General features: G+C 49.7%; 1 protein-coding gene across 2 annotated transcripts in view; it reads left to right on the forward strand.

The window, feature by feature from the left end:
* Window positions 1-12,369, forward strand: part of Itpk1 (inositol-tetrakisphosphate 1-kinase) — a 136,868-nt gene that overhangs the window by 26,739 nt on the left and 97,760 nt on the right. The window contains exon 2 of one of the 2 annotated variants that reach the window (XM_027419164.1): window positions 5,318-5,342. The exons of the other annotated variant lie outside the window; for it this stretch is intronic. Coding sequence (XP_027274965.1) covers window positions 5,318-5,342 — 25 coding nt within the window. The remainder of the gene's footprint in view (window positions 1-5,317; window positions 5,343-12,369) is intronic. 2 annotated transcript variants of the gene reach the window in all.

A 12,369-nucleotide genomic window follows, 5' to 3' on the forward strand; every position in this document is an offset into this window, starting at 1 on the left:
TGAGCCATTGATAACAGTGGCTGGTACTGTGGCTGAAAATCAACTGTGAAAGGGCCCTTGGTGTAGGTGGTGTGAGAGCTGGTCTTATGGGTGAGCTGCAGTTTGTCACGTGAACACAGGCATTTGTACAGAGGTCATAGCTGTGAAAAGCCAGATGTGGGCCAGGCTTAGGTGACTTAGAGAAGGGGGACCCTCTGTGGAGGGGGTGAGAGAAGGATCTGGTGTTCCTGGCTGCTCCCCACCCAGTAGGCTGCATTTTCACATATTCCTGGCCAGGAGTTGTCTTAAAATTTGGGTGTGTGGAGATGGGCATGCCCCTGCTTCCTGAAGGGCAGGTGTCAGCCAGAACAGGCTAGGTCAGGCTGCAGGGACAGATGTTCAAGAGGGAAGAAACATCAAAGGCCTAGCTCATGCTCACACAGAGTCCACTGTGGATATGCCTACATTCCAGGGCTGTGTTTCCTCTGCGGTGGCTCAGTGCTATGTCCCTGAAGCCACTGTGGTCACTTTAGACCAGATAACTGTGTCCTGGACATTACAGAGCCCCTGTCCTCCTGATGCCTGCGCACCACTCACAATTGGCAGCATCCCTTGCTCTCGTGGATGGTGTTGGGGGACAGCATCTCTCCAGCTGAGGCTGGTCTCAGACTCACAGTCCTCTTGCCTCAGCCTTCCAAATGCTGGGTGAGGGTCCTCCTGGTGATTAGTCTCTTCCCAGGCTGGAGGCGTCTTACCCTCTCATGTCCTCAGGTCAGGAGGACTAGTTGGAGGGTCCGGTAGTCGCCGCTGAACGCTGCTTCCTGAAGTACATGCTGTTTCAGTTCATGTTTCTTAGCCAAGGCAAGTACCATGGCCATGACTGACTAAGCATGGGGATGAGGGATGGGCCGTGGTGGCACTTAGGAAGAGGACTGCTGCTATGGATGGCCACCATTCTGAACCCTGAACTGTTCCTCTCCAAAGGAGGGGCTGTCCTTCTTCTCTGCAAGCCTTCAATTCCTTCAGGACACCCTCTCCCTGGAGTTCTGGGGAGGGGTCCTTCCTTCCTTGGTGTTCAGTTGGAAGACAAGATTATGAATTTGAGTAGACCTCTGCCCCAAACTTACTAGCGCATATTTTACCAGGAAAATGAAAATTGCCCCAGGCACAGACTTTTTAATAACATTTAAATTATTAAGCTTCAACTCCGATTGTTACCTTTCCACTATTGTTGAAAGCGGTGGATTTGCCCGTGGTAGAAAACAAGGAAATGCCTCCAGCTACAGTAGTGCTGCCCCCAGCCCTGTAGCCCCCGCCTTTCTGACCTGCCTTCCAAGGACCCAGATGTTGACACTGGCCTAGAGTCTCAGTTCTGAGCGTCTAATGTGACCCTTGTGTGGCCCCTCCATGGGGTAATTTCAGATTGTCCCTTAGAAGGATTTGGGAGACATTCTGATGTTCGTTCCATCCACCAGCTGTCAAGGACAAAGTGAAGGAGGAGTCTGCCTCCTCTCCAGCCCCTCCTCCTCCCAGCTGCCCTTGCCCTTGACCTGAAGCCTTGCTGAGGTCATTTTCTTGTGGTACTTTGGATTCATTCTGTGTGCACAAGTGCCCATTCTCCTTCTGGACATTGTTCTCAACAGAGCTGTGTTCTGCACGCAGGGTTCTGCCCTTCAAGGCTCTTTTGTGGCCTTGGAGTTGTTCCTGGGCATACACAAAGCTTCCTGCCTGATTCTTTTTGCTGCTTTGCTGTTTCTTCAGTGGCATGTAGCTTGTCAGAGGCTTCTGCTTGCAGTAGTTTGCTCTGATCTTCTGCACTCATGGATGACAGTTTGGCAGCTGACATGCCAGAGCCCACAGCATTCATACGTTTGCGTGTGTCTGGGTGATGGGGGGGGGTGGAGGAGTCACTTGACAGCCAGCTCTCCAGTTTCTGTCTCCTCCCCTACCTTTTATGTTCCTCTCTTCTCCCTCAATTTGGGCTCATGATTTCCTTTCTGAACTTTCTGGTTGCAGCAGGATTCAGGAGTCTACACTTCGGGACTCCCTGATGAAAGTGGAATTGAGCCTGCCAAGTTATTTCCCTATGAGGTGAAAATAGTAAGAGATGTAGTTTCTACGGATTCCCCACCCACCCACCCACACACCGCTGCCTCCTCCCTGGTTCACAGAGGTCTTAGAGGCTCAAGATCTGTTGCCCAGAGGATGAAAGTTTTTCTTGCCATCCTGGGAGTCATGTCCAGCTGTGTTACACCAGTCTGGGAACCTTCTCTGAGCCCCTGAACATCATCCTGTTCCTTCTTCAAGTGATGGGGTAACCGGTGGGCCCCTCCTTGTGGGGCTGTATGTTGCCAGTGAAGGGCATGGTGTGTGTGTGTGTGTGTGTGTGTGTGTGTGTCTGTGTGTCTGTGTGTCTGTGTGTGTCTGTGTCTGTGTCTGTGTCTGTGTCTGTGTCTGTGTTTTGAGAGGGGACTCTCTGGTGGTCCCTATTTGTCCTCTGTCTTCCTAGAGCTCTGAGCTGGATGCTCCTGGGGGACCTCTGTTCTTTGTAAGATTTCAGTCTTCTAAACTTTCTCAGTTGCTTTCTTGTTGTATGTAGCCCATCTGTTTTCAAGGATTTGGGTGATGTAAAATGAGGACTGTTTGGAAGTGACTACAGGTGGCTTTGCAGGTGAGACCCACATGTTGAGATCATCTGGATATGAGCAGATTTCCTTGGGGAAATTGAGACTAAGGCCGTGGTGAAACCCGCCCCATCGGGTGTGGGTGACATGTGCCGGTGTCACGTGCCTTTCCCACTAGGTCCATGTTTTGTTGATGTTTAAGAGCCCATCCTGGAGCAGCTCTAGCTATGTGACCTGGGCCAGGTTTCCTCACTCACGACAGCAGCTACAGTTTTCTTCTCTCTCCAGTTGGTCTGGGATGTTCTGGGAATCAGACAGGGGCAGGTGATCCAGGTTCTCAGATAGCTGAGCCTTCTCATGATGCTGTTTGTCCCCTTGCTGTGGGCACAGGTGGCTTGAGGCCTAGCTGAGGTGTGTCTGGCCTGTTCCTTGTAGGGAGCAGATGGCTATTGGCTGTCATTCCTTCAGGAAGTGCAGGAAGACGGAGTGACCTGAGAGTCCCCAGTGGTATCAACCATAGTGTTCTCTCATTGGGTTTTTTGGGGCCAGGCTCTGTTGAAGTGTAGCTTTGAAGGAAAGACTAGCCACATGTTTCTTCTTGTTGACTCAGCTGGTTACAGTGGTCCTCAACCTTACCGTCTGTTGTATTGGTTTCTCTATTGGTCCTCAGGAAGCATTTGCTGAGCAGATGGTGAACATGTAACAAGTGAGCGTAGTGACCTCAGCTGAGGCAGCTCCTGCCCACTTCCTAAGGCTGCGGGGACCCAGGCTGGCCATGGCATTTATTGTACCCTCTGAATGCTGTGCCAGGGCTGGGAGCTAAGCTGCTTTTCCATATTTATAGCTCTACTGGACAGCAGCCCTTAATGGGCAGCTGTTGACTAGTGGGTACCAGAACCAGGCCAGGGGCACAGGTTTTAATTTTAGTCCCTGTTCTAAGGAGCCTAGGTAAGTAAACTGTCTGCCCCTGGCCTTGCCTGGACCCCAGCCTTCTCCAGTCCTTTTTCTTGGTAAAATACACACATGGAGCATTTTAGTCCTTTTGGGTCTTGGTTGTTACCATTTCTCCCTGAGTGACAGTAGTTCATGCTCAGGGACTAAGGGCTGGGAGAATGGGAACCCAGGTTCAGGGGGTATTGTGTGAGTGGGTGGAGGAGGACTCGCCTGAGTCCTGAAGGTGGGGGTGAATGCACACTCTGGAGAGTGATAAGACAGCCCCGTGTCCTGGACCTCATGGAGATGGGTGCTGCTAGCTGGGGCTTGCAGTAAGAAATGTGCGGCAGGTGGGTAGCCAGCAGGGAGCCTCAGTGCGGTGTCCTCTGGGAAGATGTAATGTAACCCATGTGCTTAAATGGGTGAGAGAGACAAGTGTGATGGATGATTGGCTGTGGGACTGTGTGGGAAGGTGGTGGAGAAAGATGGAGGAGACAAAGCCCAGGCTAATTCCACTGTGAGAGAAAACATATTTGTCTTCCCGAGTCTGGCTTATTTCATTTAGCACAGTGATCTTTACTTCTATCCATTTCCCTGCAGACGCCATGGTCTTTTTCCTCTTTACAACAGGATAAAATTCCACTGCATATATATATTTCTTCATGCATCCATCTGTTGACAGAGCTGCAGACTGGTCCCACATCCTGCCTTGTGTCTGAGTGGTGCAGCACTGCACACAGACATGCAGGGTTGTTTGTGGTGTACAGACTTAGAATTGAGGACTAGGTGAGGGGAGGAAGCGGTCTAAAGGAAGGGAGAGGAAGCTAGTGAGGGTAGTTGAATATGTGTGACACGGAAGCAGGAACAGGGATATTTGAGGGGAGGAGGGTGACAGGCAAGGGGTGGGCATGAAGAGGGAATGGGAACAAAGTGTAATGAGGTATATTAGTAAAGTGTCACAGTGAAACCTATTTCTTTGTATGTTAAGAATTAGCAATAGTGGCTGGGTGTTGGTGGCGCACACCTTTAATCCCAGCACTTGGGAGGCAGACGCAGGGGGATTGCTGTGAATTAGAGCCCAGCTTGGTCTCCATAGCAAGTTCTAGAACTTCATAGTGAGTTTCCTGTCTGATAAACAAAACAAAAACCAAAACTGAGACAAATTTTGGAGTTTTGTCAGGTAGTGTAATCACCCTTCCCTCAAGCCCAAACAATGACCCCCCCCAAAAAAAAAACAAACAAACAAACAAAAAAAAACAAGTTCAGGCTGAGAGGGATATGGGTCATTTAGAGGCCAAAGAATGGTAAGAGGGGCCAGAAGTGGCCAGGATTGGAGAAGCACAGTGGGAAAGTGGATGGCTGGCACCGTAGGTTGTGGCAGGCTTGGGAACCAGACCGAGGTGTTCAGGGTGAAAGTTTTGGGAATCTAGTTGAGACAAACAGGGGAGTCTTGGGGCTATCCAGGTCTTCACTGCTGAAGAACCCGGCCTGGCTCAGGGTTGGTGGGCTTGGGAGGGTGACAGTTGCTGTCAGTTCTACAGGGCTCCAGCCAAGTTTCCGTGGGAATCAGCCATCTCTTGTAGGTTGTGAGGGGAACTTGGGGACTCGGGGCTCATAAACCTTGTCCTTGAAAGGAGGTCCTTCTAAGGCTGCTGGCCAGAGAGGCCTGAACGTTGCTCATGCTGCTCTCTTGCTGGCCCTGTCTGTGGTGGATGATGCGGAGGGGATGGGATGTCTCCTGCCTGCTGGAGTAACACCTGCTTTCTTTGTTTTCTCCACAGGAAGCGAGGGATAGAGGTTGTGCAGGTGAGTACAGACCGCTTCTCCACATTTCCAGATGGTGACTTAAGCACCCACCCCATCTGTCTTTGTGAGAGTTTGGGTGGTTGGTGGCTTTTTATGGGTGCCTGGGGATTGTGACATCCCTCTGGAGAGTTGGCGTAGCTTCTGCCCCCAGCTGGGTACAGACTCAGGCTGGTAGCTGCTGGCATTTGGAGAGTTATGGTGTGTGAGGAATTGGAAGGGCCGGGCGTCCTGGGGGGTCATGGCATTTGGGTTGGTGAAGTAGTGACTGACTGTGTGTTCTGTCATCTTGTCCTCTGTGCTCAATCTTGGGCTCATTGGCTGGAGAACGAAGAAGGATGGATAGGTGGAGAAAGGGAAAAGGAAGATTGGAAGGAAGAGAAAGTATGGATAGAATGAAGGAGGAACAGAGAAGAAAGAATGGAGAGATGTTGGTGGCTGTCCAGGCGCCGACAGCAGCTGTCCCAGAAAGGTTGGCAGATTTGGTCTGTCTGAGAGAGCTTGGGCATGGGATTATTACCTGTTGATAACTCTGTTTAGAGACCCTGGCCCTTACGGTTACGTCTTTCAAAGGATGGTGAAGTGGTATTTACCTCCATGTAAACTCAGGACCTACGGTGAGGGACAACCACAGTGAGGGGCAGGTTATGACATGTGCACCAAAGCTGTGCCTGGTTTTCTGTGTCCCCTTCACTGCCCTATCCAAGATGAACCCGAGTATCTGGATACCAGGCTGGACAGAAACTCCATCTACACACCCTTCCATTTGCTTTTTTTTTTTTTAAAGAAATTTATTTATTTTTATTTTCTATACATTGGTGTTTTGCGCTTGGTGTCAGGTACCCTAGAACTAGAGTTATAGACAGTTGTGAGCTGCTGTGTGGGTGCTGGGAATTGAACCCTGGTTGTCTGCAAGAGCTTGTCAGTGCTCTTAACCATCGAGCCATCTCTCCAGCCCCCTTCCATTTGCTTTGAAGGCTATATCTGCCTGCCCTGCAGAGGGTCACTCAGGATGGGGACCAGACCAAGGCTTATGGCTAACATCTGAAGGAAGTTTCTAGAAAGCCTGCTGAAACATACGTAGAGCCCTTGTTTGTTCACTTTCAGGAGGCCCCTGCTCAGCAGCTGTGGGAAAGGGTTTCCCCAACTAGGCAGACACATACCTGGCAAGCAAGCCTGAGCTCTTCTCCCTACCCTGGTTGTGGGTGGAGCGGGAGCCTGGAGCCATTGTTTAGAGTGTGCCAAGCCAAATGATTCTGAAAGCTTTCAAGATGTGTCTGTTGTCCATTTGGACGATGACTTGAGAGGGGAGTGGTGGCTGGGGACAGAGTGAAGCCAAACTGGGTGCCTTCTGCTCTGGCATCTAAAAATAAAGTACACGGTGATGTCTCTCCCTGTACCTCCTCCTGGCATCCAGGAGAGTCGAGAGAACTTTAAAACATGAAGATACCGAGAGAGACTGTTCAGCTGGAGGCTGAACTGAATACCATGGCTGTGTTTCCCCAATCTGCTGGGCTTTTGTGCACCACATCCCAGGGTGAGGTAGGCAGAGTGCCAGTCAGTGGGTTAGGTGTGAATGAGTTAGAGGATTAGGGTGACCATGCCCTAGCCACCCCAGCATCTATCTCCTTTGGATTATATAGGAGGCGGTATCTCTCTTATAGAGACAAGGGGACTGAGTCTCAAGGTGTTTTTGCCCTTGGAGAAGTCAACTGCTTGGTGGTGAAGTCAGGATTGAGGTGTGGGCTGGCTTCTTTGCTCTGTGATCATCTTTCTGTGTTAATGCACGGTCCATTTACAGGATACTCCCACCTAGTGTTGCCAGCCTTTCACTGTCGTCTAAATGGATGTAGGACTTGGGTTCAAGACCTGAGCATGAGGAACCTGGACAAGATCCTGCCTGTTTATCCAGGCCACGGAAGTAATTTCTCTTCCTGTTATCTGTTGGTCACTGCAGCAGCATCGGTGATGGACATTTACAGGGATTGTGGTGTACCCAGGAAATGACCCTTTGTTCTAAAGGAGCACTGGTGTGTAACCGTTCCCAGGCATGGGTGTGAGCACGTGCTGTGCCTCAGTGAGAGCTGGTAGATTCCTTCTTTTGCCTCAGCCACTCCTGCCAAGGAAGCGACATCTCTGGAGATGAGGAACAAGGTGGTTTGAGCTCAGGGTCTGGCTGTGTGTGATGAGCCTGCCAGTCTGTACAGTGGGGCAAACAGCAGGCATGTCCCAGGATTGCTGAGGATTGAGTTTGTCCAGGTGACGTGACTGGCACTGGGCCTGGCACATCGGGGCTGATGACCTGCAGAGCTGTACCTCAGTGTGGGACACAGCCCTCCATCATCAGGGGAGGCAGCGTAATAACCCCAGGAGATAACTACTGGACATAGATCCATGGTGCTAGCAACAAGGGTGAAAGGAAGAGGACCCGGTGGGGTTGTCAGCTAGCTAGCACATGGGTGATGAATTTGCCCATTCATGTCCCCTCCTCCCCTTGAGTTTTAACACTTGTTTCTACAAAAGCTGAAAACTGTAGATAGAATTAAAACTGTCTCACACATGCAGACAGTAAGACTCATTTGTGGATGCTGGAAATGACTTTTTAAAAAGTCCCATTTATCTCTTCAAAGTTGCATTTCTGATAAAGTTTTCTTTTCATGCATATTACTTGTGTAGTTTTGAGTATATGTGGGTCATGTTGATCAATTATGTATTAATAGCGGATAATGACTTAGTTCAGAAGAAACCTCTGATGTATGTGAAGCTTTATGACCATACAGAAAGCCTTTGAAGGAGGAACAGTTATGTACATAGCTCAGCAGTGTAGTAGAAAAGTAAGAGAGAGAGACTTTCCTATATAAAATACCGTGGCAGTTTAAAAATCTCCAAGGGAGGAGGATTGGGAATTAGTCTGAGGAGAAGAAAGAACAGTGTTTGGTTTCCAGCTGTCTGAGAAGGCCCTGATTATATAATCTGAAAATGGATGATGTTGGATCGCAGATCGCCAGGGTATTTACACCACATTGGATCCATTTAAAAGAGAAATAGTAACAGTTTTAGTTTCTAATGTTAATATTTACATCATGTTGGACATGACATCCTCTGCAAGTATTTAAACTTATGGGACATGTCAGATGTCAGCTTAAAAACGTGCCGTTGGAGTCAGTTTTAAGGTTTAGTTTGAAGTCTGTTTACATCTCTGAACCAGGTACTTCCTCAACGACGGATGGCGGCAGGCCATCACGAGGCTCTGCAGGTCCTCCCGCAGGGGACTGGTGAGCTTTCCTTGGCTGCCTGGCCTCTCCTGGTCTGATTACTGTAGTTGTGCCACTCTCTGCCCAGGTTAGCTCAGGAGGAGGAGGCTGCCAGGGTGCCCCGTGTGGGTCTCTGAGAAGGAGCAGCAGTTTAGTGCTGAGGCACTGGGCAGGACCCAAGGGCTGAGGTACAAAGGTAAGGATTGAACAGGCATTGCTCTGTGTGTGGCAACCTGGACACCTGTGTGGGCCAGTCTGCAGTAGGTGGCCAGGGACCAGACATTGGGACCTTTACCCCATCTTCAGCCAGGAAGACTCCCAGGGGCCGAGTCTGGCTGCTGGGGGTTAGTTTTATGCACCCAGTAGAGCATACCTGAGAGGTATGGTCCAAGCCCACAGAGCTATCAGGACTTGTGCCCCGCCTCCTTTCCCCCAGTCTGAAAGCTTCTAACACAGTCAGATAGATGCTGAAATGGACAAGTGCTAAATACAGAGTGGTGACCACCTTGGAGACAGCCTCTGGGGGCGGAGGGTTACTGGATTCAGGGACTGGGTCTTAGGCTTCCATGAGGGCTCATTAGGAGCTCTGCGTCTCTCTGGTCTTGTCTGTGGAAAAATACAGGAGAGAACGCTTTTCTGTGCAGGGTTTTATTACTCCTTCCTCCAGTGTGTCTGAACTCAGTGGAGAAAGACCCAAGAAGACCCTGCCTGCCTGCAGCTGCCGTGCTGGCAAAGCCCCTGCCCCAACATAAACTGGCTTCCACCGCATGGGGGAGAAGGCAAGGACTGTGAGCTTGGGCTATTATTTAAAAATGCAAATGAGTAAGCCACAAGTGTGAAAAGTACAGTAGCCAATTATAGATTCCTCCTTCCAAATTCTTGGCAGATTCAGACGTTATAAAACCTGGTCTTGGGGCAGCCACTGTTTCTCAGGCTGGCAAGTAAGTTTTCCCAGATTCAAGAGAGAGCAGGGCCTTTATCCTAGTTTTTCCTGAGCCGCCACCTCCTGGGGAGGCAGTACTTAATTTTTTTTTTTTTTTAAATGCCTATGGATGTTTTGCCTGAATGTATGTCTGTGTGCCACATGTATGCAGTGCCGATGGAGGCCAGAAGAGGGCGTTAGATGTCCCGGGACTGCAGTTACAGATGGTTGTAGGTGCCAGGAATGGAACAGGGTCTTCTGGAAGAGCAACCAGCCTGCCCCAAAAAGCTGGCAGACATCAAGCATCCAAGGAAAGGCAAGACTGAGTGAGAAACAGAAATTAGCAGGCTGTATACCTGCTGTATACCTCCGAGAAGAGGCCATGTGCTCAGGACTGGAGAAGATGCTGTGCCTATGCAGTTCAGGGGTGTGGTGTAACATCACTGACGACTGGTTGGAGTTGGTGGGCAAGCCCTGTGCCTGGAGCAGGCTTTCTGTGGTGGGTTAGGGTATTGGAGGGAATGAAACAAGGAGGAGGTAGGTGGCAATGGGGAGGCCCTGTAGAGGAGGTGATGACCTCTTGATGAATGAGGCCTAAGTGTTAAGGGAAGTCATTAGGTTGGCATCGTGGGGCATAGAATAGCCTGTGTCCAGACTTGGAAGCTCGGAAAGGTGTCTGCTGAGGATTAGTGGTCTAGGGAGATTGGGCTTTGGGTCCTGAGGGGGTTGGCAAGAGGCTGAAGAGAATGGGAGAGCACAGACCACTCAGGGCTGGGTGAACTTTGGTGGGGGCAGTGTCTGGACACTGGAGGAGATCTGATGGAAAAGAAGTGCTCTGTGATTTGGGTGGGAGGAAGAGCTCCCTGGAGGGTATGGGGAGGTTGTCAGGAAAGAGCCAAGTCTCTAGTAGGAAGCTGGGGTTAAAGTCTGTCAGGAGAGATGCAGGCTGGCTCCAGTTACCACGGCAACAAAGGGAGGTAGGCTAGGTGGCAGATAATGGTACCTGTGAGTGGATTTGGGAGTGAGGTATAGTGAGGGGTCAGCCCCCAGGTGTTCCTTGTTTCTTTCTAGGTTCCAGGGTTCCAGGGACTGGAAGAAGGACAGCCAGGGAGGGGAAGATGCTGATGACAAAGAGGTGTGCTAAATCTTGGGGACAGAGCTCTCCAATTCAGCAGATGTTACTCATGGAATGTTTTTTGCCTAGTTCCAGGTATACTTTATTAGTTTTGTTAAAGGTATGGATTGATCAGCCCAGTTAGGTTCCCTCTGCTATTCCATTCTCTCCAGTGTCCCCAGTAGCTGGCCATGGTGCCCATGCCTGACTGTTTCCAGATGAAGGGGACACTGTCCCTTCAGCTCCTCTTGTTTCCTGGTGCTCTGGGGCTAATCAACACCATGGGCTTTACGGGGTCTTTTCTTAGGGTCGGGAGAAGCCTGTGGGAATCTTCTACTGACCCCTATTGAAAGCAGTGGCTTTCTGGGGGCCACCTGACCACAGCTGACCCTCAGCACACCAGAACCTCCAGGGATGACCACCACAGGCCTAGGAGGTTGGCCCTGCACAAGAAGCTTCCGTGTGGTCATGAGAGGCCAGCGATGGACAAAGTCTGACTCCTCTGAGGAGTTCCAAGGCCCAGGCCTGATTTTCTGCCAGTGTGTTTTCCGGTTGTGGGATTTCATCTTCTTCATCTTTAAAAGGGGTTGACACTTGGCACCCTGACAAATGCTGAAGGAATATGAGACACTTTTCTTCACCCTTTGCTGTGAACACGGTGGCCTGTGAGGGGCAAATGTGTCTTGGAAGAAGCTGTGCTGCCTTACCAGTGGGAACTTTAGGATTTCTAATTATTGAGGATTTTAGCTTGTAAATTCTCTTTTGTTTTAAGACAGATTTTATGTATTTTTTCGATTAAGGTGAAGATTATTTTTTCTTAAATGTAGAAAATTATTTTCACTATCAGCTACTTATTTGAGTATGTTAATGATAAATTTATGATCATCACTGTGGTTTTATTTAATAATGACACATGGGGTGGAACCTTATGTAAATTAGTGTCTGTTCATATCAGGGTTTTTTTGGTAGCCATAAAAAAAAATAAATCTCATTTTGGAAGACTTTTAGTACCAACACTGTGGAACAAGGGACAAGCAGATCTCTGTGAGCTCAAGGCCAGCCAGGGCTACATAGTGAGACCCTGTCTCCAAAAACAAAGCAAAACAAAACAAAAATCCCATCTTGGAAGACAGTGTGAGAACATTCTAAAGATGGCTGCCGAATGCTGTTAGCGTTTCCCAGGCAGTTTCTGTTTTAGTTGGGGTGTGTGTGGTATGAGTATGTGTGTGGTGTGTGTGTGTGTGTGTGTGAGGGTGGATGTATGCTAGCAAATGCCCTGCCACTGAATTATCCAATATACAAGCAACTTATCTTACCCCCGCTTTCCCAGGCTTCCTGAATGGCTAGCAAGATTCAGCTCTGTCCAGCCTTCCTGTTCTCCAGCCTCAGACTCACTGAGTCAGCAGGAGAAATCCTCAGGACAGAAAGGGTCTGCTTCCATCATCCAGGTTGGAGAAGGTGGCCAGGGAAGCAGGCTCCCTGTGCCTCGCCCTTGTGGAGCCTCACTCCCAGGCATCGGGGATCCCATCTTCTATGAGCTGAGCTGGGACTGGGCCTCCATAGGGTCTACTTGCCACTGGTCTACTGTCAAAACTTCCTGATGTCCTTGGATGGAGTGTGACAAGCAATTACTTCACATGAGAGTAAGGAGAAGCAAAAAGGAAAATAGGAAGGGATGGAGACAACATTTGGAAGAGGCAGAAGCAAAGATATTTTGGAAAGTGGCCTCCAGTTCTGGGG

Source organism: Cricetulus griseus, chromosome 5 (assembly GCF_003668045.3).
Source record: "Cricetulus griseus strain 17A/GY chromosome 5, alternate assembly CriGri-PICRH-1.0, whole genome shotgun sequence".
Classification (NCBI taxonomy): domain Eukaryota; kingdom Metazoa; phylum Chordata; class Mammalia; order Rodentia; family Cricetidae; genus Cricetulus; species Cricetulus griseus.